Consider the following 27,340-nt stretch of genomic DNA (forward strand, 5'->3'; position numbering starts at 1 on the left):
AATTCTAAGACAATTTGGGCAATTTCGATTTGAATGTACTGCTAATTCTTAAACCACTTAAATTATTGAAAAGGAGTTACGATGACTGTACATATTCAGTTGTGGTCTCCGCAGTGGGAAGGACTCATGAATTGAACCTGGTAGCGAGCGAAGTGTGCTCAGCGTAGCCTTACATACCTCGAATTAAAGAATTGGTAACTGCTGGTAACTTTGTGAGCTCTCTGACATACGTAATTAATTTTTGGTTAATACATTCTGTTCTACGTCAATCGTATTTTTAAACTGATCTGAACTTCCTGTAAAAACAAACTGAACATTGATCATTCAAATTTTGAAACAGTTTTTGCCAATGAAGAAAGGCGCGCATTATAATACTAAAAGCATCTAAAGTTTTTGACGGGAGGGCAAAGACAGTTAAAAAACAGCTAGCTCCTTTAATTAATTGTTTTGAAGGTTTCCAAGAAAAGGAAATAAACAGGTTTTTAGATGCTTCACTGAGCCTGAGAAGTAGCTCGCTTTTGCATTCATCTTACGTTTAGTGATAAATTACAGCTTCAAGACTTATTTTGAGTCAGTTTGGTTCTTCCATTTTAGAGCAAATTCATAAAGAACTTTCAAAAACTCCAGAAAGATGCACTGTCCTATTAGAAAAGTGAGAGTGAAAAAATAAATTTCCTAAGGTTTCTCTGCACTTCGGTACCGTCGGAATAACCAAAAGGACGTCTCCTCCTCGATTTTTCTTTGAAAATAATTATTCAGAGTCTATAGTGCATCTTATTACTATTGATGTCAACTTATAATATTAAGGTGGAAGTCTATGAACCCTTCCTCAGCTGCATTGTGGTAAACGACGGTTTCCTTACAGTATTTATTTAGGATGTTTAGTTTGTGGTATAACAGGAGTTTTGACTTCTAGGGGATCTAATCCATTCTGATTCTTCTTCAAATACCAAAAACCCAAACTGGAGCCATAGATTGAACAAGTCAGAAAAGACGAAAAAGAAAGTGGTCCTAACAACAAAAGCTCTGAAATGAGCGCTGCCCTTTGTTTAGTGGCAATCAATCACTTCTCCCTCTCCCACACTATTTCTTACTTCAATTTTCTTGGGCTACATAAATTCCCAAGGATACTATCCCGAGGTAAAAATTGTTACACCAAAAAATTCTTGACCGAACTCGATGCCTGCTAAGCACGATTTAAACCATCCGGTGTAAACAATAGAGCCATTGCCCGAAAACAAATTATACCATAACAATAGGCGAAGTTTGATATGATAGAGCTGATGTACTTGATATACTTAAAATTTTGTCACGCTCATTTAATATATTGATAAGTAATGTTGACCGTCAAACTGTTCTCTGTAACATAGTTAGACTGATTTGAAATTCATTTGAATCTTCCTTCTTTCTATATCAGTGAGCACTGCAATGGCTCGTTGAAATTGCACACGTACATTGTTTAGAAACGTCTGTCTGTTTACATTTGTGGACAAAATCAAAATAAAATCCTACACTCCCGACTGAACAATGAAAAACCGTATATTTCTATATAGAACTCTGGATTTCAACAAACTGGAGACTCTACCGAGTGATCTGTTCAAGCGCTACAAGTTAACTGATCTGTAAGTTATTCGCTCTGAAGCTTAATATAGCTGACTGCCACTGACTTGGAGTGATTACTCTTCCTATATGATAGTTTTATTTAAAACTGAATCTCACCCACGACTGAATCAAACCTTTTTTAAGTTTGTTTTGATGATAGGATTGAGTACTGGTAAACCACTGAATTTGATAAACATCAGGCACTTGTAGAAATCCTCTTTAACAAAATAATTAACAGTTAGGGGCAAAAAGGCACGACTTACAAACATCCTATCTTTTACTTTGGATGACATATGAATGGCCTATAACTTAGACATATATTTTATTAGAAATATCATTCCATGTTCAACTTAGGTTAAACGTGTTGATGTTCCTCTGTCTATCAAGATTTATCATTACCGAGTGCAATTTGGCTCGCAGGCTTAAATACGATTTTTATCTAATAATTGAAAGATGACAATAAAATATACGTAGACATGCCTTAGTTGAAGCTACCCTAATAGGAAAATTATGATGGTATGACCTGCTAGACTCAAGTACAGCAACGAATGAGTATACTTACGCTCCAATCATAGTTTGGTAAACAAAATGAGAAATGTTCAAGCCATCATAATATCGAGTACATGTAGATGTGAATTCTAAAACAAACAAACCTTTAGTTAGGCAAAAAGTTGGACCTCTTGCAAATTCTAGTCAGTTCAAGGAATGAAAATGTTTTCAAATGCTAATGGCATTTAACTTTTATGCGTTTTACAGGTGGCTGGGAAACAACAACTTAAAAAACTTATCCGAAGATCTCTTCACAGGGCAAGATATGTTGAAATATTTGTGAGTAGCAATTACTTGACACCATTTCAAGCAAATATTTGGGAAATTCCTTGCTCTCTTCTGTTTCTGACGTGATCGCATGTGCCTGCAGCAGGGTGAACATGATTTCAATTGAAAACGTTTAGTTTTGTATCCATAGTGTAATCATTTAACGGCGTAACGTTTTCAGATTTATATAGATCGTATCTACAGGTGCTGATACGGTAGTTAAGTGTTTGTGCGTGCGCATTTCTAGGTGCTTGTGCGAAGGTGCTAATTACTTTGGTTGTGCAACACATTTAGAAATACCTAAACATGACTAGCACTACAGAAATTAAAAAACAGTTTGGCATGGAAAACTCGAGCAAGTTGCACAGTACGATCATTTGAAAGGCACAATACTGCTGTATCCTGCGGGCTCGTATATCTTACTAAGAGTCGATCAAGAGGACAAAGAAAGGTGTTTAACACAATGGTTCTATCGATAAATTATCGATGCTAATTTAGAGGGAGTAGTGTCCCGTGGCACGTTACTTCCTCAGCATGCACAAGATTACTTCAGATGGACCAGAAGGTTTTTGGAAACGCTATGCTGCTTGACGAAAATCAGTTGTAGTATATTTGATGGCTAGAGCTAAAAATTAAGAAACGAATAGTAACTTTTAAAAGACCGGTATTAAAATCCTCGGCGCCGTGTTGGAAAATAAACTGCGCAAACACCATAGCAAGGCTGAAAATGACCCGCGAAACATAAACATAGGGATCAGGGCTCTCTTCTAGAAAATGTTTTCCACATTTATTCTTTAACACGTACTAAACGATGATCGTGTTCGAAGGTAGGAAAACTGCAACTATATCCTGGAACTAAAAGCGAAGATATGATGAAACTTTGCGCTCTAACACAGACTTAAACTAGAAAATAACGTCAAAAATGGGGATAGCGTTTATGATGTGGATATCCTAGGTACAATAATATAATCAGAAAATCTCTGCCCTAAGTTTGAAGCATCTTTCGTACAATAGGATCTTTTTTATCGCTTTTTATATGTAGGCGGTTGAGTGGTAATCGGCTGGAAAAGCTGCCTCGAAACATTCTTCAAGAGATGTCCACATTAGAGGAAGTGTAAGTATAAATTTTGTGATTTGTTTTCAAAAATTCTTCGTCAACGTTAATATTGCTTTCCTCTGTATTGCATTTGTGATCTATTGCTCTCAAGCAGTTCAAAATATGGTTTTATACACTTCTCGTTCTTGATTTATTTATTGGAGCCACTAGTTAACCAGTCGGACATGGAGTTTGATCAGTTTTGTGTGAGTAGTTCATAAACAGGACGTTCCAAAGCTAGAGAATGTCACAATGAAGTTTTACTTCCGTTGTAGACAAAAAAGGTGCCACTCTCGAAAACGAAAAGTTGCACTTTCTTCCTTTGCATTAAATAAAAAGAGAATATATCTTTATTGAAACGCAGACACGGGTTTGACGAATTCTAAAAAAACAAAACAGAGAAATTACCCTTAAAGAAGACTTGTCGACACCTTTTTACTCTCATTTTGTACGTTTTCATGCTAACTCAGAATGCCTGCTTGTAATTTTGCATAACGAAAGGAGACTTAAAAAAGTCAAATCGTAAATTTAATAATGACATATGCATTGGGTTGTTTTTTGCTCTGGGTCACGTGACATTGGGTGTGTACAGATGACTTCACCAGCTTGCTGGCGCTCACCTTTGTGAACATTTGTGCAAAGCTAATCCAATAGAAAGAAATTTCGATTTATAGCCAACTGAATCCACTTTCTCCCTTATTCGACATGCAAACATTTTGCACAATGCTTGCATCTTTCCCCGCTAAAATGAAAATAAATACTACGCAACTCGGAAATCATCCGTCTGCCTTACAACTTTGTTAAACCATCGAATAACGTGCATCTATTTATGGAACGTAACAAAAACCCAAAAAAATTGGACAGGGAAATATGAATGTTTCCCAGAGAGGGAGTTTTCAAGTTTTCAAAGATTACTAAAACTGATTACTACAACTGATTACTAAAACTGATTGATGAACTACATCTGCCTAAGCTCTATCAGATAAGAATTTCGGCAGAAGAAAAGGTCATCCAAGACAGAAATGACAGAGTTCCACATAGCCCTTGGAAATGCAGTTTATTAACTGAATGTTTGTTTGTTTATTTTTTTTCTCGCTGGCAATCATCTTATTCCCCAAACACGTTTTTTCAGGGACTTGTCCTACAATCAGTTGCAGAGTTTGCCACGAGAGATACTAAGCAGTAATACCAAACTGAAAGTACTGTAAGTAGGACTTTTCTATGTACAAAAAAAAAATCCTTTACAGGTCAGTGTTAACATTCATACATGGTGATCCAAACCAGTTGAGAATATCGCTCATTTCTACCTTTCTCGTACTGAGTTTGCTCATTTGGAAATTACTGAGTAAAGTGTTATTTGAATAATAGATGTCATAATAGAATGAAAGGTTTCCCTCTCATTATTATCGTAGCAGAAGGTCTGTCATTTTTAAGGATGGAATAAATATATCCTTTGAGTCCAGTTTCTGCATATTGGAGATTCTTGGTCATAATTGATATTTTTAAAGACGCTTAAAAAACTTTTCATTTCCTTATTTAGTAAAAAAATTACTAGTATGTTATTGTCAGCTAGCCGATTTGGCTCACATTACAGAAATACTTGGGAGCGGGACTTTCCCATCTTCCAAGGAAAATTTGTGTTCTCAAATGTTAGCTAACCAGTTTTTCTCAAAGGGATTTGTCAAACAACAAAATTCAGCGTCTTCCGGAAGATGTTTTTGGCAACCTTACTCGGTTGAAAAGGCTGTAAGTGGCATTTTGTACGCCTTTAAAGCGAGTGAAACCGTACATTTCTTTTAAGAGATTTTAGTAAATTCTTGCATTGCGGCCATTGCAAATAGAATGCTATTACAATAAAAATATCACCGTAAACTACTGCATGCGCTTCACTAGCCTCAGTATATAACAGAGTGGAGAGAGGTTGAAACCTCTCCGCCCCGGTATATAATGCTAACCTTAGTGGATGTGGTCACCAATAGCAGTGAAAAGAAAATATAGATGAAAAAAGTGAGATTGACTGTCTCGTTTAACGCTTTTCTCCACTTGACTTGAGACTTAATTTTTTTTTTTTTCGCCAAGCGATCAGGGAAGGTTTAAATTATTACAGCCCAACTGCTACAAGATTAATTTGCGATATGAGCAACAGTTCGAATTCATAGTTTCGATGCACCAACACTGAGAAGTGAATTCCTTTCATGATATGTAAACGACCATTTAAACAGCAGAATTACACATGGCACTTTTTTTTCACATTCTCAAGTCTGGGATAAAAAGGTTTCGCTACTCAGCTAAAATAAAAATAAACAGTTAAGTTTTAATGTCAATTTACGAGGTCCCTTTTGGGATAAAAAACTCCCCGAGAGTCTCAAATACCAACGCAGTTAACTTGCTTTTCAGCTTTTTTCCTTTTGATTTTTCTGTTTCAGCTTTCTCTCCAATAACAAACTTCAGCGTTTGCCAAAGTTAAAAAATCTCTCCGAGATAGAAACATTGTAAGTGATTTGTGTTTGTAACAAAAACTGGTTCAGTGCGTGCCTTGTTTAATGGGCAGAAATGAAAAGAGAGCTTTGGGTAAAAACAGAGAATCAGTGTACCGACCCATTATTTCTCTGACATTCGCAGACTTAATTAAAAGCTGGTTTAAGGATTTTAACCGAAAAATATACAGTAACTTTTAAAATAGATGCACAAAATAAGAATCATTAATTATTATATTTGTTAAGATAACGCACATGTGGAGAATATCGCATGGCCGCGCGAAGATGCCAACTTTCTCTTCGAGTTTTGAGAGATACTTTTCAACACGAGACGATGAATTTCGTATCTCTAAGCGGCCACGTGATATTTATTATATGAACACCAATAAAAGCCTAGTAGTTTCCCTTTAGCTGCAAAAAGGTGAACTTTATTACGGAACTTTAGTAACAGCGGTATTCTTACTTGTGAAGATAACGTGTTACTTTCACTATACGCGAAAGCTTGCCAGGTATTTCATTCGTGTTTATATACCAAAATATAATACCACAGACTACAGAAAAATCAAAACAATCAGAACAATCAGTGCAAGCGCGATGTGATCAAAATGTCCTCGTCCCGGTGAAAGCGGTCTTAAGCAGTCTGACGATGATGCTTTTTAATCAAGTTTTGGACAACTTTGACAAGCAGTAAACAGTTTGCGGAAGAACAAGGAACAAATAATTTAAGGAACGTTTATATGAGGCGAATAAACGATATAAATAATCATAGCTGATCCTGACGATAAACATTTCTGAGCCCAAACAATTATTTAAATTTATATTTTCTGTTAAATAGTGATAGAGAGCGTCTCGTGCATTTCATTTATCGCGTAGATACATGGAGAAAAACAGCCTCGTAACTCTGTCACGGGATCAGTTCCAAGGCCTGTCTAAATTGAGAGACCTGTAAGTAAACCCAGCAATTTTATATGAACAGAATGGCCAACGGAAATTATGTCTCTGCACTAGTAAAAATTCATGACCTTACGCGAGATATCTGATCATCTGAAATCAATGTTCATTAGCGGCTGTCTTATTTTTTGGTTCATTTAAATTTTCTGTTAGAGGATGTGCGGTTGCGAAAGAAAAAAAACTTATACTCGAGGAATAAGTAACCTTCTAAATTATAAGTTAAATTGTATCCGGGGTGTGATGCTAAGGGTGAGCAGACTAATTCCCTGATCCACTTAATTACTCAAACTAGTGTGCTTTGGCTAGCTTAGGTTCAAACACCTTGGAGGTTACCAGGGTCACGTATGACGTTGCTCGAGTTTGAAGCTGCTATATCATCCAGGATAGCAAGTGCCAACTCGGATCTCACTGGCAAGATTTCACATGTCAGAAAAAAATAAGACAATTACTAAAGGAATGTAGAAATTCTTTCCCGTACATAAATCGGCGCGTACTCATACTGGAATTAAGCAAGCAACCGCTATCTACCATTACCTAATTTTTAAAGTGATCCTTAGCAATCTCCTTCTCAGCGTCACGTAGATTATAAAGATATCTTTGTGATAAGACATGGTAGAGTCGATAAAGGAATTAGAAGATTGTTTGCAACTAGAGTTTTCTGTACTTTAGGTCACGGTGATAATGATTTGTCTTCTTTTTCGTTCAAGGGCTGTTTATGAAAACAATATTCAGTACCTGCCGCGTGGAGTTTTTAAAGGCTTAACAAACCTGCAGTCTATGTAAGTCTATTTTTCATTAGCATTTTTAACCGAAGTTAGTGAAGCACTGCAAAACTGGGGTCTTGTGAGAGCGCAGTCGTCCGCATGTTCTGCATCTCCGTCATTTTAGAAGGTTGTGTCAAAAATTATACACGAGTGACCACGATTGACAGCGAACGACCACGAGCGACCATTAACAACCAAAATTGGCCACAGGTGGCTACACTTGATCTAGGGAAAGAAGTTATAAATTTGGCTGACATCATAATTTCATTATCATCAGGTGAATTTGTCCAGAAACTTGTGATTTCAACGTTGATAAACCATATTCCCGGAGACTGAGATATGCAAACAATGTATCACTTCCTTCATTGAAAGTGTAGTTCCCAGAGCTACTTTGCTGTCAAGAATTGTTATGTAATGAGCCCGTTTCCGTCCAGAGGCAGAAAGAAGGAGCTTAGGGAAATGAATGGAAAGAAAACGAGCAATGAATACCAAAAATAAGTAAAAATATAAAACAAAAGATAAAAACAAAACAACAAAAAAGCAAAAATGAAAAGTTGACGGAGAAGAGTGACGAGTTATTGATACCGGATAAAAGGCTCGTGTGGCAGGAAGTAGGAGGGTGCCACCATTCCTCCCTTCCTCTGGTTACTGCTCAGTAGTTACTCTTGATCATACGAGTAATTAGTGGCAAGAAGTGATCATTCGTGGTCGCTCATAGACAATCGTGGTCACTCGTGGTCACTCTTGGTAACGCGTGGTCACGCGTGGTCACTCGTGCTTACTCACAATCAATTATCCTGCTTTTTTTTTTATCTAAATTCATGTTTTCATGTTTGTCATTAACGAGTTATCCTTTCCTTCTATCGTCATTTACAGGAGCTTTTATTTTAACAAAATCCGCAGAGTGAGCAACGAGCAATTCAAAGATATCGCGCCAAGTATTCGATTCCTGTGAGTATGAAACAACTGCAACTATTCAAGGTGTACGTGGAATTGTAAGCTTCACGGAGAGTGAATTCCAAATGCTAGGGAGACAATGCCTTTAACTCTCGGATTAGCGTCCCTACCCCTATTTTTACGGACAAGTAATCCAGTCAGCCTAATCATGCAAATTGGAAATTACGTTATTCGAGTTGTCCATAGATACCTCTACGAGTGTAAAGCTAAGGACGGGCTTTGTGTATTAATGCATAGTTTATACCATTAGTCACGCACAAATTTTACACTCCTAAAACCAATCATGATCAGATCTGGCCACTGAGGAACTTTCGGGAAAACTAAATGAGGGCTTCCTCTCAATGAAAAGTCCCCTCTCGAGTAGATTACCGATGTAATATTGCATGTATACACATTTCCAAACAATAGGTATGTTTTACGAACTCAGTAACGAATTATTCGTATTCAGATATGTGTGACTTGGTTACTTGCTCTCTCGTCTTCTAAAATGCCCGTTTTTCCGATTACTCAGGGTCCTAACTGTATGGGTATCAACGCAGTTGAGAAAAATTTCACCATTGACAGTGGTATACCCTTCCATTCCTTCCACCCCTCTGAATCCCAGAGAGTCTCACGAAGTGTTAAGAGGTGAATTTTTGGTGGTGTGACAACTGGGTGGAGCAAAGGAAAAGAAGAGAGCCCAAAAGCTTGAAAATACTTGGGCTTAAGACAGCAGCATCTTTATAACTTAACGAGTGATATTGAATTGAATCGCTTTCCTTTAATTTGCAGTTACTTCCATTACAACGAAATGCGAGAACTGCCGGCCGGTTTCTTCTCGAACATGAGAAATCTAATAACAGTGTAAGTTAGTGGAATGGTGTCTGGAGATGTTCAATTGAGAAGTTTCATTGAGCTGTTTACAATAAGGCATCATGTAGAGTATGGCTATTACCCTTTCATTGTCTTAAATTCAGAATCGAAATTGTCTATTTTCTTCTCCTTATGGGATTCATTTCAAATCTTTTTTATGAACCGTAGGACTGTAGACACCAACCTGATGTGTTGCCATTTGACGAAGGAGGACGCAGACTGCGACTTTGCTTATGTCGACAGCTTCGCCAGTTGTGAAACTATGTTCAGAGATCGAGCCCCTAAGATATGTCTCTGGGTTGTCGGAATTATGTCGTTGGTTGGTGCTGTGTTCGTCATCGTGTGGCGGTTGGTGTTTAAGGAGACAAAGGAGAAGAATAAGATACAGTCTATCATGTTGATACATTTGGCCGGGTCTGATGGACTGATGGGTATCTACCTTATCATAATAGGTGTAATGGATGCCATTTGGGCAGGGCAGTATTTCTTGGATGACTATAACTGGCGTTCAAGTTTGTCATGTCAGATAACAGGTGCCATTGCCGTGTTGTCAAGTGAGGTGTCTGTTATGACGATTTGTTTGATATCCGCCGACCGGGTTAAGAATATTCTGTTCCCCTATCGCGGAAAGTCCCTTACAATCAAGGTTACGCACCGTCTGTGTTTCCTTATCTGGATTGTTGGTGGGTTAATTGCATTTATTCCCACGGTGGGCATCGACTACTTTGGTAGTCGCCAAAAAGGTCACCACTTTTATGGCAGATCAGTTGTATGTCTCCCATTGCAACTTTCTGCTGATAAGCCCTCAGGCTGGGAATACTCTGTTGCCATGTTTGTTGGTTTAAACTTTACTCTTGTGTTTTTCGTCATTGTGGCCTACTCCATGATTATCTACACATCCTGCACATCAAACCGGCGCCTGGCTCAGCAAGGGACCGAAAGAGAGAGGAAAATGAAAGCCAAGCAAAGGGCAGCCGATCTGAGGAGGGAGGCCTCGCTCGCCAAAAGAGTGTTCTTCATTGTTCTTACCGACTGTGTCTGCTGGCTGCCCATTGTGGTTATTGGAATGAGGTCTCTCTTGGAAAAATCCTTCCGTACACCTGGTGACCTGGCAGTTTGGATCGCAGTCTTTGTTCTGCCGGTTAACTCTGCCATCAATCCCATTCTCTACACTTTATCAACAAAACAGGTAATAACACGCCACCTTCAAATCTTTACTGAAACTTCTTTCTGCTACTGGGTCAGCTGAAATTAAAGGATACTTTTATAAATGTCTTGTTCTATGCTGTGAAGAATGTAAGCTGAACTAGTTTAAGCAGAACCATTCCGTTTGGCACGAAGAAAATTTATCGGGCTTTGATACTTGAATGTTTTGCGGAGTATCTTTGATCTGCCAAAAAAAATAAGATTCACGTAGAAAAAACTCTTACAGTTCGTGTCATCCTTTTGAGTAGTAAGGTGTATTATACAACTCAGGAAAATTTTCCAACAAATGGAAGGTGCTATAAGGAATTAACCAGTTAAAGGTTGTCAATTTGATGCCCCTTCCCTGTTCGGTCATCTACAACGAAAAATATATTAGTGTCACTCGATATTAGATAAACCAGTCTTATTAAGCCGCTTAGTTCCATAAACAAAAATACTAGCGGCTTCTTTTTCGTTTTTGCACATGTCTTAAATTGCGTAGCTAGTGAAATATAACGTTGTCTGTTTTCAAGGTATAAAACTTCTGTTGAGGTGAAAAGATCTCACGGAAACAAAATGAGTCATAACCAACCAAATCGGTTCTGTTTCTGGATCTCACACCAGGCGATAGTGGCAAAGTACTCTGAGCATTTGAAACCTTCATGTCGATCATGTAAACAATAGACCGCACTCTCGGTGGGCTTAGCAGCATAACATTCCACGCGAGATGTTGGGAAGACTTAAAAAAAGAGTTTTAAATCAGGAATGAAAAGCGAGGGATCTACTACATTTTTGAGTTTTTTACAGACATCCTATGAGAGTTGTGTGGTTATTATTTTTCAAAACTAGTTTAGGATTGATCAGTTCAGGCAACGATAGGTGTTTAACCAATCAGCACGCATAGTATTTCAAATATTTTCTTTGCTTTTTGTTCTTGATGACTTACATTTAGGTACGACGTGTTTTGAACGCTAAATTCCAACAGTTCAGGAGCTATTTGATGGGAAAATGTGTACGAACTCAGAACAATGAAGGTAAGTTTATCGAAAACCATCCTTCGGAGATGAGGACAGTTATTTTCTTGTGCAGTAAAATGCAAGAAAGTTTACTTTACGTCAAGTAATGTTTTGAACAGCTTTTATCTCTCGAACAGCCATAGGTATGAGAGATAGTTTCTCACTTGAACAAATGCGCAGGTACAACATCTTAAAAGGTACTTCTAATTAGTTTGATTTTCATCGGTTGAGGGTAGTACTGGAAAGAATTGCTCAGTGCCGGTTACAATGACTGACGTTTCGACAGCCTGTGCGGAATTCGACGTCGTCATCAGAGTCCAGTGAGGAGTTGCAGGGTTAAGAGTTGTCTTCTGTGATGTCAGAGGTTAAATTGATTGTACAGTACTGGTCGTACAATTTTGTTTCACTCAATTTCATAAGTTCTGCAAATCTGATTGAGTTTTATTGCCACGCGATTACTTCCTGGCGATTGGACCTCTTTATGATTAGCCTAAAAAATTACTATCTCTGATGATGCTGATTATTGCTTCATATATGAAACACCGATTTTACAATTATGAGGAATAAGGTTAAAAGCATTTGAACGTGTTAAATTAATGTCATCGCTGTTTCCAAAGGTCAAGAGGAGGGCATGGAAATGCAAGTCATCGAAAAAGGTAAGAAACATTTACTCAGCTCAAGAAAACGTGCGGGAAAGTCGCTTGATTTTTTTTGAATTGTTCGGGTAATTCGGCAACACAAGATTACGGTAAGGCACATTTAGGGAGTGGGAACCATTAATTTCTTTTCCCTTCCAAACCCTTTTTTTCCCTAACGGAGAAATTTTTGCTTAGTTTGTGGCATTTTTGACATACAATCAATAGTAGCAATCACAAAGATGAAAGTTCCCTTATTGAGAGCAAATATGGCCAAAAATCGATTATTTTCGAAATGTCGTGGCAACAGCCAAAATTCGATTCGCCTCATATTCTCAAGTTAGATGGGCCTTACAAAGAAAAAATATACTGCTTGCTTTGTTTGGCTGAATATCGATCTATTTTCTAGAAAATCGATAGAGCTGAATTCAACCTAAATGTAACTGGGAAGAATAGTCAACACCTCCTGATAACGATTGTTTACAAATCGTATCTCGGGGTTTCTCTATACCTGTCCAATTTCGTTGAAAAGGAGGCTGTAATTACTTCGAGAGATTTTTGTTTAGATATATAGGATATATATATATATTTATATATAAAGGAAAAAATAAAAAAAAATAAGTCTTCAACCGAACCGCGAACCAACTGTAAGCGGAAGGTTGCCGAAATGCATTTTACCGCTTTTGAAGAGACTGCCCCTAAATGATGTTTAGAACAAGTGAGACGTGCTGAAATGGATACCTGAGCTGTGTTCAACCGCTTGTCGTGTGTAACAAAATTTCGTTTCTCTGATTTTCTGATCTGGATGAAATACGGAGAGTTAGCTAGTTACTTTAAGTAATATTTGCCACTTTGACCCCAATTTGCGTGAAAACCAAGCTGAAGTACTTCGAATCAGGATGTAAAATTTTTTCGTTTTCTTTCTGCAATGGAAGGCTCAGTTGGCTGTTAAGGATTCCTTTTTACTTCCTTTTCTATAAAGTTCCTCTATACATCAAAGAAACTTATTACCAAGAACCTGTAGAAGCTTAGAGAAAAAGTACTTATAATGTAGTATTCTTCTGTTTTGGTCCTCCTTAATCACGGGCATGGTGGTATTTATCCTCTGTTCATTCATCCGTTTTTTCACTTAGGTTCTGCTGAGTTAATTGTTCAGCTTCAGAAGATGCAACTCGATGCAAGCAAAGTAAATGACAAGACAGACCTAAAAAATGAGTTGAAGAAAATTTCTTCAGACAAGGGCTTCAGAATTGTTGACAATGACGGATCAGGAAATTGCATGTTCTATGCTTTGTCAGATCAACTGGAAATTGCTATGAGAATCAAGATCAAGCACGACGAATTGAGACAAATGTTGGTCCAGTACCTCCGAAAAAACCCGGAGCTAGTAAGTTGATGTCTTACACTCTGGGTTAACCACTGTTAATTTAGGAGCACCATAAACATTAACTACCTCAGTGTCGGTGAAAATGATGAATAATCACCTTGCCTCTGCCTCGGTACATACCCACCCCTATTCACCTTTATTTCCACGAATGGCAATGTACTATTTCTGGATTTATCGTGAAAACACTCTGTGTTGTTCAAGTGTTTTAGTATAGACCATGTCCGGGTCACGGATGAATTCACACCTCCTTGCGAAAACTAAAGGACTCTGTCTTGCGGAGAAAGGGCTGACCCAAGGTTTTTTAAAAGTACTTCTCACTTGAATCTCCCACAGACGGGACAATCCCAATTGGATAACCTTGACTCTGGATAAGGCGGACGCTAGATGTACAGGAGTTGAGACTACAACGTCCAATGTAGATCTTTGTGTTCATTACTCTGATTGGTTATTATTCGTTCTTACCGTTGTTTAGTATCTCTTTGTTAATTCCTCATTCGATGACTCCTTCCAACATATTCAAACTGATCCAGTGTACCATTAACTTTACACTCTAAGTTTTTCTCTCTATTTTACTCTCCTCTCAGCCGAATGGAACAAATCTGTTTAACTTCGTCCATGGACATCAATCATGGACTGATTACTTAACGTACATGGAGCAAGATGGCGCTTGGGGTGACCATGTTTTTCTAAGTGCCGCTGCAAACCGCTACAAAGCTTGCATTCGTGTGGTCAGCGTCAGCAGTCTTAATGCTACTCACGATGTTATCTTACGGCCTCAATGTCCTGTTGACAAAAGTAGGACACTTGTGTTGGGACACATCCATGAAGTACACTATGTCAGCCTTCGCTCCACACAAGGTACAATTCTTTACATTACAATCAGGAAATGAAGTGTGTTTACGGTGATATTTTGTGTAATTATCTACATGGAAATAAAAAACGATGAACAAAAAATTAAAATAGGCGAATAAAATACAAACGTGGTGCGCTTGAACTGTCAGATAAAAATTTTTGCTTTGATGGAGTCAGATTGAGTGCTAAGTGGTTAGGGGTAGGAAAAGTTAATTTCCCACGCACGAGATCACTGTGTGGTGGATGTCCTCCCTTGGGTGGGATGGGTGGGTGTTGGCCCTGAAAAGCCCTTCTGGGAGTGGTCAGTTAACCTACGTATGTATGTATGTATGTATGTAGGTATGTATGTAAGTGTTGGTTTTCTGTCTTTGATGAAGAGCATTTTAGAAATTAAACAATCCCGCTTCCGACGGCATTTCTTGAGGATGGCAAACTGGTCACGAAGATCTGTTTTCCTTAGATTGTGTACGTCTCGTAGGTGTTTACCAATAACAGAGTGCTTGTGCTCATTGATGCGCTGAAATAGGTGTCGGCACGTAAAGCCGACATAATCTGTGTCGCACAGATCACATTTGTATTCACAAACAACGCATTGTTCGTTAACAAGAGGTGGTTTGGGTTCCGTCACTTCGATCTCATCAGCAGTTTTCTTACTCGTAAACACTGGGCTCAAATAGCTGATAATTTTCTTCGCGAGATCGGAGAGCTGTCCTCGTACTTAGTCAACTGACCCTTGATCTTTAAATGGTATAATGATTCGAACGGGCTTCTTAACCTTAAGCGCTTGTTTTCAGTCTTGAGAAGCGATGAATCTGGTGATTGCACAGTTAATGAGTCTCTCAGGGTACTTAAGCTTGAGAAAGATCTCTTTGAGGTTGTCACATTCGGCAGCGAAAATGTCAGGTGAAGATGAGAGTCGATGTACACGATTTAACATAGTCTTTAGAAGAGATCGTTTATACCTATTGTCCACGTGGCTTTGGTAATGGAGAAGAAGACCTTTATCTGTTGTTTTCCTGTAGAACCATGTTCTAACTTGGCTACCCATCTTCATAAGTTCCATTCCGTTGAAAGGAAGTTTTCCATTGATTGCTACTTCCATGACGGTAAAGTTAAGTGTAGGGTGGGCTTTATTCAGCGTTTCAAGAAAGGCACTAGCAATTGGATTGTCCTGTACCACGGCTAAGGCGTCATACAAGTACCTTCTATAGAAATAGCGTAGTTTCCTTTCCCTTTGAAGCTTCTCCTCAATGGAACACATGAATGTATTTTCAACGAGCGGTCGTAGCGGTGATCCCATGGCTACACCATCTATTTATTCGTAGAGGCTGCCATTAAACTAGAAAAGTTAATGTTTTGTAGCCGCTCTTAGAAGGGCAACGAGATCATCTCAGCTGATGTTCAGGTTGTATGTCACATTGAACCAGTTCTCAGTGAAAACTTTGTTAGTGAGGATCTTCATTGTTTCTTCGAGGGGCACATTAGTGAAGAGAGAGGATACGTCATATGATATAAAAAAGTCACACTCACTAAACCACACCTCCTTGATATCATCGGCAAACTGGAAAACATCAGTGATTCAGTATGTGTTAACCGAAAGCGGTTTTAGTTTCTCATCGAGCCAATTCGCAAGAGCATAATTATATGTGTTTGTGGCAGACAAGATTAGTCGCAAAGCCAATCGTTGTTTATGCGTCTTGGGCAGACCGTATAGGTGTGCCAGTCTCGAGCCTTTCTGGCAAATAGAATCAGCGATGTGTTTAGGAGGAAATTTTGAACCACGAACTCCAGATCTTTCTCTTTTCCAAGTAGAGGGTGATAATGTTGGGGTGGTCTACCCCTTGTACTTGGTCTTTCCAAGGATACTGGCTTAAATTTCGTTTCATCACAGATCGATGAACGCCACACTTAATAATCATACATAGTCAGATCTGTCCATGACGACAACACCTGACACCCAACACCTTTGTCCGGTTTCGAGATTTTGATATCATCCCTTTTGTTCAGTTGGTTGAGGGATCTTTGTAACGTTCCAGGCGGTCTTGGACTTTTCCGTTCACTGTAGTTAAATACAATAGACCGGATTGTGGCTGCGATCTACTCTTTTTTGTCGTCAGAGACAGAAAAGACTTTTTTTTTTTACTCTTCCGTTCACTGTAGTTAAATACAATAGACCGGAGTGTGGCTGCGATCTACTCTTTTTTGTCGTCAGAGACAGAAAAGAGACTCAAGACCGAAAACAGGCGCTTGAGGTTATTAAGCCCCGTTCGGATTATTATATCATCTAAAAATCAACGGTCAGCCAACTTAGTACGAGGACAGCTCTCCGATCTCGCGAATAAAATTAACAGCGATGTGTGCCCGGTGTTTACGAGCAAGAAACTGCTGATGAGATCAAAGTGACGGAACCCAAGCCACCTCTTGTTGACGAACAATGCGTTGTTTATGAATACAAATGTGATCTGTGCGACGCAGATTATGTCGGCTCTGCGTGCCGACACCTATTTCAGCGCATCAACGAGCACAAGCACTCTTTCATTGGTAAACACCTACGAGACGTACACTATCTAAGGAACAAAGATCTTCGTGAACAAATTACCCTCCTCAAGAAATGCCGTCGGAAGTTGGATTGTTTAATTTATGAAATGCTGGTTATCAAAGACAGAAAACCAACACTTAACACTCAATTTGACTCCATAACAGCAAAATTTTTCATCGGAAAGTTTAAGCGCACCACGCTTGTATTTTATTCACCTATTTATATTTTTAATTTATCGTTTCTTATTTCTTAATCATATGCATTGAGAGCTTCACACGTACTTTTCTATATAATGAACTCACAAAATTATCTACATCACCTAGGAAAGAGGGGGAAGCTCAATCGTTCTCTGGTATAAGCCGCCGTCAAATGATCACTGCCAATATGACCTGAATTTAACAAAGTACTGTCTTGTGAAAATGTTTGTTTGTAATTTCACCAAATACTATTCGGAACGAGTGCGGCTGACCGCCATATTTACTTCTGCGCGTATCAAAACAAACCAAAACGTACGCCGTTTCTTCTGTAGGCTTTGAACAAATCGGCCTCATGAAAGGGGGTTTTATTCCTTATTTATTTAGCTTTATATCTCTTGCTATTTGGGGTAAATCTAACGAGTCGTTTTTCGCCTCACTCCTTTTACGTTCGAAGTTGTCGTTGTATTAAATAGTGGTGAGCCGCGATTGCACACTTACTTTGTCTGCTAGTGTTGTGAAGACCTTCGGCTTCCAAAAGCCAGCTTTTCAGTCGATTATTTTGTTTAGCACATACTTAAATAACCGGTTACTTTTGACCTGTTTTTGATCTTGCTAGAAGATGATCGGATAACTTCAACTAGATGGTGCAAATAAACAATCAAGAATTGCTCAAAATTTTCAGCTTCAAAAGCGGCATTTTGGCGGAATTCAGTTATCATGGATTTTCTCGAAAATAAATCGATATCCAGCCAAACGAAGACCCATCTAGCTTTGGAGTATGAGCGAAATTGATTTTTCAGCTGTTGCCACCAAGTGTGTGACCCGTTGGTAACATTCACTCTTAAGCACAGATATGCGGCGTCGTGTTTATAAATCAGATTAACTAATTAATAATAAATTGGAGGAGGCGGCGTGGCCGAGTGATTAAGGTGCTGGACTTGCAATCCGGTGTCCCGGGCTCGAGTTCTCCACCCTGCCATTTACTAGATTAGTTCTCGGCTGCCCCTAATTCAACTCTTCGGCTGCGCCCTATAAATAACCCACCAGTCTGCCTCCTGCCTGTGAGGATTTTTAAGCACCTAGTTAGTCTACATTGTAGCTGAAAAGCCCCTACGGAAGAGCTTTAACTAATGTATTTATTTATTCTTTTATTTATCTATTTTATTAATCAAGTGAATAAGAAAGAGACAGGTATCTATATCCAGTCGCAGGCTTGTGTAGTTCATGTTACTGAAGACGAAGTTCGGCTTAAGCTCCTTGAAAATAATGACTACTTCATGAGTGAATAACGCGGTTGTTGCTAACGTTTTTCTCTGCTTGTTTGTTCGTTTTTCGCCAGCTCAACATCAGGGAACGAAAATGAGAGTTATCGAAGAAGGTACGCACTTAGTTCACCTCTCCACAGACTACAATAAATTTGAGAGCGCAACATCTGGTAATCGAAAACCAAAAACCAAACCAATGAACACTGAGAAATTCATGTAACTTAAAAAGTTTGGGATGACCTTTTTTTTCAATTTGCCATAATCTAAGGAACGTGTAAAAGGTTATTTGACCTCCAGTTTGAAGTTTACCTACCTCCATATTTTGAGCCAGTTTAATGACTGCAATTTTCCGCTGTATAATAAGTTTGATTTTACCTAAATTGATTCTCGTTTGTTATCTAGAGAAGAAAAGACTCATAGACGAAGTCAACACTAACAATGCGTCTATTTTTATTATAAAAACAAATGGATTCCATGTTGCCGTGGGTCTACTTTGAAATTGCTCATAGAAAACGTCAAAATGGGCTTGGAACATCCCAGACACACCCTGCTAAGCCCCGTATATCACATTTTGACGTCATCTGTTTTGACGAAGGCATGTTTTACCTCTGAACTGACGCCTAGCAACATAGAATCTACTTGTTTGTTCGACAGTGAAAATTCTAGAAATAACGGTTTTAAGGTATTAAAGAGAAAAGAGACATTCGAAAAGAGCAAAACCGGAGCGCAAATGATTAGGGATGGAGAAGTTACACGATGCGGTTACCAAATATTGAAAGGAATGACATGGCTTATCCAGCGAACTAAAGCCACGAGAGGAAGAACTCCGTAAACTTATTCCCCTTTTTGTGTTTTCTTTGTTCAACACAGTACAAAATCAAGAAGAAACGAGGGGCACCGACGATAGTGAGGACGAATCGCAAGAAGAACAAGGAGAGGGTGAGCAACACGCAGGATCAGGCGAAGACAATGAGGAACCCACTGAACCTCAGCAAACTGAACCTGAACAAGGCCAAGAACCAAAACAAGGCCAAGACGAAGCTACTGAACAACGGCAAGTTGAACGAGAACAAGACGAAGAACCAAAACAAGGTCAAAAGGAAGCCAATGAACAGGAGCAAGTTGAATCTAAACGAGACGAAGAACCAAAAGATGACAACAAAGCACCCACTACAAAGCAGGAAGTTGAACCAGATCAATCAAAGGGAAACGAAGATGTAAGTGAACAGCAGCCAAAAGAACAAGAGCTGAAAGAAGACCATGAAAAACCTGGGCGGGAGCAAGCCAAAACTGCGGAAGAAGAGCCAAAAAGAGACAACCAGGAATTCAAACAGCAGCGCACTCAACAAGAAGAGAAAAAAGAACATAAAGCCGACCATGGGCTAAAGGATGGTGCTAAAGAAGACGAAAAGTCCAAAGGAAATCAAAAGCAAGGTGAACAGCGACAAGAGGAAAATGAGCAAGATGAACAAGAACAAGGAAAGAAATATGAAGAAACTGAAAAGCAGCGAGTTGATTGTGATAGAGAGGACCGAGAAAAAGTCCATAATGATCCTAAACATGAAGAGAATGAACGAGACAAACCAAGAGGAATGTATGAGGAACCCAACCAAGAAACTTCAAAGCGAGGCAATCAGGACCCCCAACAACGGGGTAAGAAGTCTATGGAAAATGAGTCACCAAGACACCAGCAGCTGATTATGGACGAAGGTATGTTTTACCACCCTCCGTTTCGGCTAAATTTAAAGTTTTGGAGAATTGATTTCTCGTTCATCAGCCTGGGTGGAGGAAATATTTCTTCTTTATTCCAAAACTCATAGTTTTACCTTTTTTATTAGGTAGCAATGTGTCATTGAGGTGTCTTGATAGCGAGTTACTGTTTTGTTCAACAGAACAAGATGAAGAAGATGATATGGTGCTGGACACACATTTGTAACCGGTAGCACTGACTTATCAAGTCCTTTTAGTTCTAATCATTGCGATAGAAGTACAAAGATTGCATACTGTTATGTCGTGAAAATAATACATTTACTTAATCAAAAACACTTTCAGAGCCAGATAAGATAAGAAAAGTTTCAAAGCAACTAGTGCGAACCTGGAATGTTTGCTTTCATTGATTGATCGTCCAGGTTGTCCGAAAGGGAGTGAGTGTGGTATGCGGAATAAGATCTCTTGAAGGCATGCTTACGGTTTTATCGTGCTCCAGTGTTGTCAGAAGTTTCAATAACTTATTTTATTTCAATATTATTAGGTTTACAAGTACTTACAGACACGACTTAGCTATTAACTCAGCATTCAGTTGCATACATTACTCATTATTGACTTCAGCCCTAGTGTATTATTTTCTAGGTGGCTTCTTTGTTATGACCATGTTAAGCCACTAATCGTATTTACACGTGTATTGAATGCACAGGTCAGATAATGTATGTTCATCAGTCTGTCTCATTTACTTACAATTGTTGTTAATGTATGACTTAAGTTGATTTTGTAGGGGCTTGAACAAAAATGACAAAACAAATGTATTGCAAAAGTGTAATCCAAGTGAGGATCTTATCAAAAGTGTTAAATGTTCTTGCCTTATTAAAAGAAATAATGATAATATATCATCCCTCACTTCTTTTGTTATCTAATAGTTCAACCATCCTGGAGTTCAATATAGTTTAAAGAATATCTCATAGCTGAAACGTCACCTGGAAAACATTTCAGTTGATGTAGGATTGTTTTCGGACATGGTGTCGCTTCTAGCACCAAGCTTCCACTCCTACTCTCCCCGTTAAGTTTCAATAGCCTTCCATTCGTCCTTAGGTACAAATATTTAGAATTAGTTTAGAATTTTTTTTAGCGGTTATGGATAGTTAGTACTTGAACTAGTCTCCCGGATATTCTCCCTCTCGAATCAAACCATCAGTTGAAAAACCTCTTATGTCCAATACACAAAAACAGATTCTAACGGTTTTCTGTTGAAATAGGCAAGTCTGAACGCGAGATAGAAGCCGTGAATCGGTAGAAATAAGACATTTGGAGATCGAGACGTCGGTCCTTTTATCAACTGGCTGGGGGAGGGGGGGGGGGTGTCGTTTTATTTTGGTTATGTTACAATAAAATTGCCCTAACCTCGACTAAGGCTCTGTAGCCACTCCTTGCCCCTATTGGTAATTATGATCATCACGACCCTCCCACCTTCCCCTAATGGTGGTCATGTCAAACTACCAATATAAAAAATCTGTACGGCTTATTGCTCTGACAAGGACATAGGTGAGGAGTTCATTATTTTTCATTTTTTTTTTTCAACAAGCTTTGTTGAAACTAAAATGCAGTTCCAAATAACTTTTCCTGGAACTTTCTGAAGAAGGTTTTTTGCTGTAAAATAAGTGCGACGGCCTACCTATTTTCTATTTCTTGCGTTCCCTTGCTTTTTCGCAAGCATGAATACATAGAGTCAATATTTTCCGTGCTTTTTCAGTCAGAGACTGGAATCACTTGTTTGCAATCGTCCCCTTACTTGAATTCAGTTTTCTTCGTTTACCGAGTCTTCAAGAGCTTGAACAAAAATGTGTTCGTTACAAAGTAATTCCAACGCCAGAAACAAAATGAATCAAATGTCATTATGAAATTTGACTTCTTCAATGAAGTAATAAGACATTTCTCTCGGCAAAGTACTCGAAGCCCAGGCAATTTAAAGCAAACACTAGTAGAATAATCATTTGGTTAATTAGAAGAGCACACATAGTGATCACAGACACATTCTGACAAGCACCACAGAAAACAGGGCAATCCGTGAACATTGTTTCAGAGTAGCTATGACCTTAACATTGCACAAAATGATGCTGAGGTAAACATTCTAAGGTACCCCGGGTAAGAGGATATTTGTAAAAATCCATTGAAAACAGTGAAGATGGACAGTATCGACGCTCTAGTCAAGTCGATGAGTTTACCCGGGGTACCTTAGTATGTGTGAAGGGTTGGTGCTAAAAGACTATGAGAAGGACCCGTTGAGAGAGATTTGACTAGGGTCCAGGTTGACCGCGCATTAACGGTCTCTTAGCTGCACAAGATGTTCCTTCCACGCATTAGAAGAATTCAGAACGGCCGTTAATATTGAAATTCTCGCTGGATTGGTTGCTCGACAAACCAACTTTTTTGGGATAGTTTTCGGTAAACTTAAAGGGAAACTATATATTTGGCTTTTGGTGCTGCCAAGTTTTGATTCGAGGGAAAGTGTTTAAGTGTTGTTTTCGATCGATTTTGGCGAGCATGCGTCAACAGAAGTTTCCGACCTTCCCGTATTTTGTGCACGGTGATTTAGGGCGTCAAGCTAAAACACATCAAAACGGCCTCAAATCGCGAGGAGAACAACACAGACTACTCTCTATGAAGGTAAGACTATATTTCTTTGATAATTTCACACAACTTTACATTTACGGAGCTCAAAAGCAAGTCCAACTAAACCACTATACAAACTCTTTAATTATTCACTGTGAAAGAGCCTGTGACAGAGCTTGGACCACCTGTGGTCACATGAAAGCAGTTTCTGGAATATTACAGACCATAGTTAATCGAGGGGACTGGTTATGAAACCCGGCAAACTTCAAAGGATTAACTATGTACAGACTAAAGACAATCCTAGAAAAGTCTGGGACTGCGTGACAAATTCAGTGAAAATAATTCGATCCTCGTAACAGTATTAAAAAAGAATGAAAGCAGCCGGGTAGTTTAAAATTTTTTTTCTCGTGTTCCTCCAACATCTCTAGTGGTTTATTAGCGGGTAAGCTGATAGAAAGTGTGTTTCATTGCTTTTCTGACATGAATATGGGTGACGTTTGTCAAAGCGGATGATAAATTTCACCTTGTTTTGTGATCTAGTCGCTGATTCTCATGAAACCCATCAAAAATTGCGCTATAAAAAATCAATGAAAAACTGCAAGCCAGAACAACGAAAGCTATAATTCATTTATTGCTGAATGAAAGCAATGTAGTGGTGTTGTTTTTCAAGATCTGGTACTTTTTATCGGACCAGGTGTTTTCGATTCGTAGCGCGACGCTCCAAGGAAATTGAATTTTTTTTAACTTTCTCATTTCATTTCTTCTCTTGCCTCTCGCTTAAATAAAGACGACTTTTTCTAATTACGACAAAGTCCAAAAATAAGGGTATTTTAAGACCCAGTACCTCCGATTGGCAGCCACTTCTGATCATCATTCCTCTATTAGCAGTGAAAGCCATCACTGGACTTCCAAAATCAGTAATGAGATTTTTGGGCAATTTATTTTATAGCCCGTCATGACGTGAAATTTACATCTACCTCCCGCTAATTCCGTACACAACATCTTTGTTTTAACTTAAAATAACTTGAAATTTACAAGAAATTTCTCAGAGATTATCGTTTAAACATGAACGAGGAGAGAATATTTGAAGAGCGCAAGTTGAGCCATTTCAGTAGAACTTATTTCGCAGCCATATTTGGATTATTCTCGTGGAAACGCAGCAGTTGATGATGAACATCAAAGGGGCGGGTACTCTAACTTTCTGACAAAAGAAATCTAGGGAGAAACTTGATAGTACGTAGATGTCTCTGTGGTGCCTCAGTTGCAACTTTTGGCTTGATATCATTTGTAGATGAGGAGCCATTATGTCAACAATGTACCAGATTCGATTTGCTTCGTTGCCTTGTTGAAATATTAAACGCAGACAGAGCTCTCGGAAAGATCCACCAAAATGATTGGTCTTTTACGGCGTGATACTTATCGACCTACATGATATGTGTTGGTGACAAAAAGATAATTTTCTCTAAAAGCTGATGTTACTCTAAAGGACAATTCGCCATCTTTGATGAGATCGCACCAACAATTTTGTTCAGCGGTCAACTTTGACATTCATTTAGCATGTTGTGTTTCTAGTCTACAAATTAAAGTTTAAAATATGACAAAGATTTACGGCTACCAACATATTTGAATAGTTATTTTTTAAGCTTGAGATAGTTGCTGGTTTACCGAAAAGGAAATAAACCGGTGATATATTGGTCTCCTATCAGCACAGACAAAATATAGAAAATGGCAAAAAACTTAACACGTATAAAGAAATCACTTACATATTTTATCCGAGGTTTACTGCATACATTTGATGTGTAATCTCTTGTCTATTGTAATATCTGGCTCTTCGTCGAGATGTACCTTAGAAATTTAACCAACTGAGCTAACCGCCTCCCGGTTAGCTCAGTTGGTTAGAGCGCCGGATTGTGTTGTGCGGGAGGTCGAGGGTTCGAGCCCCGGCCGGACCGATACTCATGGTCTTAAAATAAGTGAGGAGAATTTGCTACCTTTCTATAATCAAGAAATGGATAGATATTCTAGTCTTCTCGGATATGGACGAATAAACCGTAGGCCCCGTCTCCTGCAGGGTTAGGGGTAGGAGACGTTAATTTCCCACGCACGAGATTACTGTGTCGTGGATGTCCTCCCCTGGGGTGGGATGGATGGAAATTGACCCTGAAAAGCCCCCATGGGGAGTGGTCAACTAACGTATGTATGTATGTATGTATGTATGTATGTAAATTGGTCAATTGCAAAAGTGCAGATTATTACTCAAAGGTGAGGCGATTAAAGAGGAGGGGTCGACAATCAATTTCGTAGTAAGTATCAGACAGAATATTTTGTCCTATTATTTTCACACATTTGTTAACTCGTGATACTTAACGTTTGTGCTAAGTCTGAGCCAAATCGGTGATTTGAGGTTTATCGCCCCCTGCCTAGTTTTCTCGTGGACACGCTCTTGAACAAAAAATACCCATTTGACGCCCAATTATATACTTCTGTTCCTCTTTCGTTCCACATTTATCTCGACCGACCGAGTGATATCGTGTCATGAGACATAGCTTCTTTTTAAAATTGATTAGCCTTAATTAGGTAATTGCCTAATTAAAAAAGCCATCTTCCCACACAATCAACTTGGCTCTATTTAGACAAATGTTTTACAGGTAATCCAAATAAAAAAGAAGAGGTTAAAAGTCGCAAAAGAAAACAGACTAAAGTGGAAGGATAAAAGATTGAGTCACGGAAGCAGAACATTCGGAACCCGTCGAATGAACAACTAAAAGATGAACAAACTCATGACTGATAAATTGGCCTCAGAAATTACATTTTCGGACACGAAATGGCGTAAAGGTGACACATTAACAGGGAATCAACCCTTGACGTACAAACGCATTACAAAGAGCCGGAGATCCTCCAATACACGAGTTTTTATTCGCGTCGTTTTCCAGGCGCAAAGGATTCGTAATAAAGGAAGCGCTACGCTCCCTAAGATCAAAATTTCTCACGCTTTACGTACAGTGAAAACGTACAGATATGTACAAGTTACGCTTGAAGAGTAGAGGATACCCAGATCAAATTTTGAAAGAAGTTTAATTTTACTGGGAAAGAAAGGTTTTTCCGAAACAGGGAAAATAGCAAACAAAAGAAAATATTGCCTGGCGTAAGACGATATCATTTAGCGCTACCTAACCACAAGAACACAGTAACGGAGAAATAGCATTTTATCTAAAAGTAACCAGCTCAAAAGCAATGTTGAAGAAGCCACATCAATTAGTGTGATATCGAAAAGTGAAGTCGTTAAAAGACATTCTGATTAGCGCTTAACGACTCTTAATTTGAAAGAAGATTTCTAATCGCTTCCGGTTACAGGAGTTACGCGGGCCCGTCGACACCCTTAAAAGAGAAATTGACCTTACGCGTTTCTTCCTTTCAGGGTGATTGTCCTCCGGATACCGGCTAGTATGGAGAGCGAACCATCTTCTAAGGAAGCTGTAGTGCTGTAGCCTCTAACAACACGCCTTCCGGGCATAATTCTATATTTCTTTCCTTGTCTGTAGTGTGACTGTTTTCTCGCTGAATGATATGAATTATGTGTAATCGGTTCCCAGGATGATGTCATGAACCAACCCGCCCCGTTTCCCCCATTTCTCGGTCGTTAACATGATGGAGGCCATTGTGGGGATATTTGAAAATTAATGAAAATAAATGGCTAAAATAGAAGAGACATTAGTTTTCGACTTTGTTATCAGTAAGACAAGGTTTACTCTGTCGAGTAGAGCTCAATTGGTAGAGCGCTGCACTAGTATCGCAGAGGTCAGTGGTTCGAGTCCCGTACAGGCCTGATTTTTTTCAGGTCTGATTTTCGCTATTGCATAAATAGCGCTATCTACTGCGAGGATCGTGCATCATACGTATCTAATACCGCAGTTCAAAATATAAGAACTTCTTATATTCATTGTATCTCAGACTTATATCTGTTTGATTAGCTGGATGAAAACTCTAGGGTTAGTCTTTATGGAATTTCCTAATCAGAAGTTAAGAAGACACCCATATAATCGCGAAAAACAGGAAATAGAGATAATATTAACGATGATAAAAGTCGGCCGTTCATTTGAAGGACCTTGTGGGAATTTTTTCGCGTATAAAGAGCTAAATAATGATCTTGCAAGTATGCTTTTATGTAGTTAATTAAAGGAAAGTGATTTTCCGCTTGCCTGCATTTAGGGGGTATAATGATTACGATGATACTGATGATAAAGGATTATTTACAAGACCTCGTCGAGTGAATTCTTCGCGCCGTAAGAGAGATGATGGTGATCTCAAAAATTAACAGAGAGTATTCATTTTATAAAATTGATTAGTTTATAAGTTGTTCTCCTCTGCCTGGATTACGATTATTATAATAATAGTGATGATAATGGTTTATTTACAGGACCTCATC

At 38.8% G+C, this 27,340-nt stretch overlaps 1 protein-coding gene and 1 pseudogene across 1 annotated transcript; one reads left to right on the plus strand and one right to left on the minus strand.

Annotated features, from left to right (window-relative positions):
* Positions 1-1,527: 1,527 nt before the first annotated feature.
* LOC111319095 (uncharacterized) lies at positions 1,528-21,192 on the plus strand. Its single transcript, XM_088749958.1, has 18 exons — positions 1,528-1,622; positions 2,359-2,430; positions 3,461-3,532; positions 4,647-4,718; positions 5,189-5,260; positions 5,941-6,006; positions 6,865-6,936; positions 7,650-7,721; positions 8,583-8,657; positions 9,435-9,506; positions 9,684-10,704; positions 11,653-11,734; positions 12,334-12,372; positions 13,485-13,738; positions 14,323-14,596; positions 18,666-18,704; positions 19,462-20,301; positions 20,484-21,192. Exons 1-18 carry the CDS (start codon positions 1,528-1,530, stop codon positions 20,525-20,527), a joined length of 3,333 nt encoding a protein of 1,110 aa, XP_088606084.1. The 3' UTR covers positions 20,528-21,192.
* LOC148743108 (uncharacterized) lies at positions 14,736-15,890 on the minus strand (annotated as a pseudogene).
* Positions 21,193-27,340: the final 6,148 nt, after the last annotated feature.

This window comes from Stylophora pistillata, chromosome 1 (genome assembly GCF_964205215.1).
Source record: "Stylophora pistillata chromosome 1, jaStyPist1.2, whole genome shotgun sequence".
Classification (NCBI taxonomy): domain Eukaryota; kingdom Metazoa; phylum Cnidaria; class Anthozoa; order Scleractinia; family Pocilloporidae; genus Stylophora; species Stylophora pistillata.

What these genes read in the sequence shown, in the direction of transcription:
- LOC111319095 (XM_088749958.1), top strand. Translation starts at nt 1,528, where the DNA reads ATGAAAAACCGTATATTTCTATATAGAACTCTGGATTTCAACAAACTG. An exon ending in TCCGAAAAAACCCGGAGCTA is followed by an intron (nt 13,739 to 14,322) that starts GTAAGTTGATGT and finishes CTCTCCTCTCAG; the next exon opens with CCGAATGGAACAAATCTGTT. An exon ending in GCAGCTGATTATGGACGAAG is followed by an intron (nt 20,302 to 20,483) that starts GTATGTTTTACC and finishes TTTGTTCAACAG; the next exon opens with AACAAGATGAAGAAGATGAT.